Genomic DNA, 4334 nt, shown 5'->3' with positions numbered 1-4334 from the left:
TATGATGGTAAATATAGTTCTATGTTACATTACGTAATATATACTAATATGTAGTAATACATTAACACATATCTGTAGTTAACATATTACATACAATGTACTGTATAATGTATAATATATAAATTATATGACTGTAAATGTAGTTGTATGTTACATTACGTAATAATGTGTAATTACAGACACTGTATGTTGTATGCTATAGCACACGTCCGTCTGCCAGACAGCCTCAGGCTCAGCCCTGTGGGGGCAGGTATGGGCCTCCTCCCTTCCCAAGGCTGGCTGGGACCCCACATGTGAGGGTGGGCAGGCCTCACGCGTCCCCGCCCCCAGCGCCCCGAGACTCACATGGGCTCCCCGCTGTGGATGTATTCCCAGAGCAGGTCCTCCGACAGCTCCGAGAACTTCACCATCGTTTCCTCGTAGAATTGCAAGACCCTGGTGTCCAGCTCCTTGTCTGCAAGCACAGGGCCGTGGCGTGAGTGTGGGTGCCAGCTTGTCACCTGCAGGGCCTGACACCCGCAGGGCTGTGGTGTGCTGTTTATCTGAGCGCAGCGCACAATTCAGGTGTGGATATTCACGGTGGAAAAGCTATTATTTTAGACAAGAAAAGAGTAGGAAGCAGAAACGTTCCTTTTTAAACTTTCCTTTCTTGTTAAAGAATAACTGTGCTAACTCTATGTGAGGCCCCCTCCTATGTAGCTGTTAGACACGCCGTGCTCACGGGCACGTAGTACATTCTATGTCCTTGTACTTAACCGAGATACCTGTGCTGGACGTGCTCACAGGCGTGTCCCAGCTCTCCGTGGCTGTCACCCGTTCAGAAAAGTTTTAAGTTGTCAGCCTGTTGGGTTTTAGTTCAGATGGTGAGGTCTGGCTCCAGCCCACGGAGCTCAGACACGGCAGGAAGGACGACCCCACACGCGTCAGGGATACATGTGTGTGTTTTCCTTTGTTCATTGTACTCTCGTGGCTCGATGGCCCGTGAGGGTCCCCTCCCTGCAGCCCTGGAGGTAAAAACTGCATTGCTGAGAGATCCTCTGCCTCAGCGCTGATTTTGCTTTGCGGCACTGAGCCTCTGTTTCCAACAAAAGGAGGGCAATGACAGAACAAAAAGAAGCCAAAAAAATCACAGCGCTTAGGAAGGGGCCGAGTGCGGCCCTCACGCTAGCGGGGAGGGCACCGGTCTTCTGTGAAGCCTTGGCGTGAAAGTTTTGGGGTCAACATGAGGACTTCAGCAGTGGGGTGGAAACGCCACAAGCATAGCATGAGGGGAGCTCGGGGGACCTGCGGGAGACTTCCCCGATCACCTGGCCTGGGTCCAAGGGGCTCCCCCAAAATCCATGTCCACCTGGAAACTGGGAATGGGATCTTGTTTTGAAATAGGAACTTTGCGGATGCAATGAGGGAACGAACCTTAAAGTGAAATTATCTTGGGTTCAGTGTCGGTCCTAAAGCCAGTGACAAGTGTCCCTAACAGACGAGACACAGACACAGAGAAGGAGGCCACGTGGAGACAGAGGAGGCGGAGGCTGCAGTGATTGGGCCACAAGCCCAGGGATGCTGGAGACCCCAGGAGCTGGGACAGGCCGGAAGGCGCCTCCCCTGTAGCCTCCAGAGGGAACTGGATACTAAAATGTTCATAAATATCAAAGAAAACAAAAATGAACTGCATGGAGTAAACGAATAAAAGTCTGAAGTAATGTTTTAACTTTTTACTTAAAACGTTCCTGACCCTTTGTCTTGTTTTCAAGAAAACTTTTTTTTTTTTTTGACAGAGTCTTGCTCTGTCGCCCAGGCTGGAGTGCAACTCCTGGGTTCAACCGATTCTCGTGCCTCAGCCTCCCCAGTAGCTGCGACTAAAGGCGTGTGCCACCACGCCTGGCTAATTTTTGTATTTTTAGTAGACACGGGGTTTCATCATATTGGCCAGGCTGGTCTGGAATTCCTGACCTGAGGCGATCCACCCGCCTCGGCCTCCCAAAGTGCTGAGATTACAGGCGTGAGTCACCGTGCCTGACCTAAAACTTTCGTTTTAAGGTATTAAAATCCCAGGTACTCAGGAGGGTGAGACGGGAGAATGTCTTGAACCCAGGAGCCGGAGGCTGCACTGAACCAAGACTGCAGCACTTCACTCCAGCCTGGGTGACCGCGTGAAACGCCATCCCTGCAAAATGAATGAATGAATGAACTCACTGAGACCTGTCGGCAATAGGCTCTCTGTGTTTCTGTGCCCTTATTTCACTCAGGGTAATTTGGTGAATTTTACATAGGTACTTTCGTGTCTCATGCTGGGACGTCACACACCGTGGAAAGCAAAGATAAAGGTTCAAGGCCCGTCGCAGACAAGGGAATCTGAAAGGAACCTAAAAAAGGAGTTCAGGGGCCGGGCGCGGAGGCTCACGCCTGTCATCCCAGCACTTTGGGAGGCCGAGGCGGGCGGATCACCTGAGGTCGGGGGTTCGAGACCAGCCTGGCCAATGTGGAGAAACCCTGTCTCTAGTAAAAACACAAAATTAGCTGGGCGTGGTGGTGGGCGCCTGTCATCCCAGCTACTCGGGAGGCTGAGGCAGGAGAATCACTTGAACCCGGGAGGCGGAGGTTGCAGTGAGCTGAGGTTGCACCACAGCACTCCAGCCTGGGCTACAAGAGTGAGACTCTGTCCCCCACTCCCCCTCCCAAAGCCAAAGAAACAAACATCAGGCCGGACGCGGTGGGTCACGTCTATGATCCCAGCACTTTGGGAGGCCGAGGCGGGTGGATCATGAGGTCAAGAGATCGAGACCATCCTGGTGAACACCGTGAAACCCCGTCTCTACTAAAAAATAAAAATTAGCTGGGCTTGGTGGTCACCCCCTTCCCCCTCCAAAAACCAAAGACTCAAACACGGAAAGGAGTTATGCCATGAGTCCCATGATGGGCAGCGGGCTGGGAAGGGGTGTCTGTACCCCTCCCTTTTGAGCTGAGAACCAGCTGAGAGGCATTAAGGTTAAAGCTCAGATCACGAGACGGAGAGAAGGTCTCTCTGTGGTCATAAGACGCCGCAGGCCGACAGGACTCCGCTGTGGCGTCACCAGACACGCCAGGCCCTGCAGCAATCACACGGTATTTTCCACCACGTGCTTGGAAATCATCCTGCAAAGCCCTCTCCTGGCGGAGGGACTCGATTCTGCAGAGACGTTCCTTCCACTTCTAGGTCTTTTCTTTCTGTTTTTGAGACAGAGTCTTGTTCTTGTGGCCCAGGCTGCAGTGCAGTGGTGCGATCTCGGCTCACTGCAGCCTCCGCCTCCCGGGTTCAAACGACTCTCCTGCCTCAGCCTGCCAGGCAGCTGGGATGACAGGCGCCCACCACTGCGCCCGACTAATTTTTGTATTTTTAGTGGAGACAGGGTTCCAACATGTTTCCCGGTATAGTCTTGAACTCCTGACCTCGTGATCCCCCCGCCTCGGCCTCCCTAAGTGCTGGGATTACAGGCGTGAGCCACCGCGCCCGGCCTCCTCTGCGTGTTTATAAGACAAATCGCACATTTTCCTGTCCCCTGCACTCTTCCAAATCAGCAAACAACTTTCGCAGGCACACCATAAACTGAGGCCCTCTGGGGGTGGGGGTGGGCATCCACCGTCCTCCCTCAAGGCCAGGGTCCCTCCAAGGTCCCAGGTCCTTCCCTCGGCCTGTGTGGACACCCCGACCCCCGGGCCGCGGTTACCTTGGCTGGAGCACTGGACGATGGCCACGCCTGTGAACACGCTGTGTTCTCTGCCACTCAACCTGTGAGACAGAAGCGGTGCCCTAGCTGTGACACGTGGCAGTCATGGCACGGGTTTCCCAAAACCAGAGAGGCAGCGAGGTGGCCTCCGTCCCGGCCCCGGCCCCAGCCTCTTCTCCCCTATCAGCCCGCCATGGTGTCTCCCGAGAAACTACTGAGAAACGCTGGGAGCATGAAAAAATACATTGAACGGTAAGAGCAATGATGGCAAGGAAAACCTGGCCACCCCAACCCGCAAGCGGAAAACGGCTTGCCGCATTCTCCAGTAGCAAAACAATCTATTTTATCACTCAGCATCTCTCAACAGCAAACCTTTACGGACAGGCCGGGGAACGGGTCACAAATCCCACGGGCAGCGGCCCTGAGAGGAGCCCCAGGCCAGGCAGCTCTCCGCTGGGCCTGCTGTCCCAGGGTGTCCTCCATGTCCTGGGATGGGAGTGGAGGACAGGCTGTGGGCTCAGGTCCAGGACGCCCTGTGGGAAGAACAGGGCACTGCCCACTTCTCCTGACCACAGCAGCCTGCAGTGGGCACCACACACTCTGGGATCGGGGCTGAGAATCCCAGGAAAC

The 4334-nt window shown here is 54.1% G+C and overlaps 1 protein-coding gene across 1 annotated transcript in view; it reads right to left on the bottom strand.

Moving 5' to 3' along the window:
- The window catches only part of ASMTL (acetylserotonin O-methyltransferase like), a 45812-nt gene that overhangs the window by 21822 nt on the left and 19656 nt on the right, over positions 1-4334 (bottom strand). The window contains exons 3-5 of the mRNA XM_032267804.1: positions 4077-4190; positions 3705-3807; positions 346-454 (exon numbers count right to left, since the gene is read on the bottom strand). Coding sequence (XP_032123695.1) covers positions 346-454; positions 3705-3807; positions 4077-4190 — 326 coding nt within the window. The remainder of the gene's footprint in view (positions 1-345; positions 455-3704; positions 3808-4076; positions 4191-4334) is intronic.

This window comes from Sapajus apella, unplaced genomic scaffold (assembly GCF_009761245.1).
Source record: "Sapajus apella isolate SASKATOON/1434 unplaced genomic scaffold, GSC_monkey_1.0 scaffold172, whole genome shotgun sequence".
Classification (NCBI taxonomy): Eukaryota; Metazoa; Chordata; class Mammalia; order Primates; family Cebidae; genus Sapajus; species Sapajus apella.
This window is presented reverse-complemented; position numbering and strand designations above follow the sequence as displayed.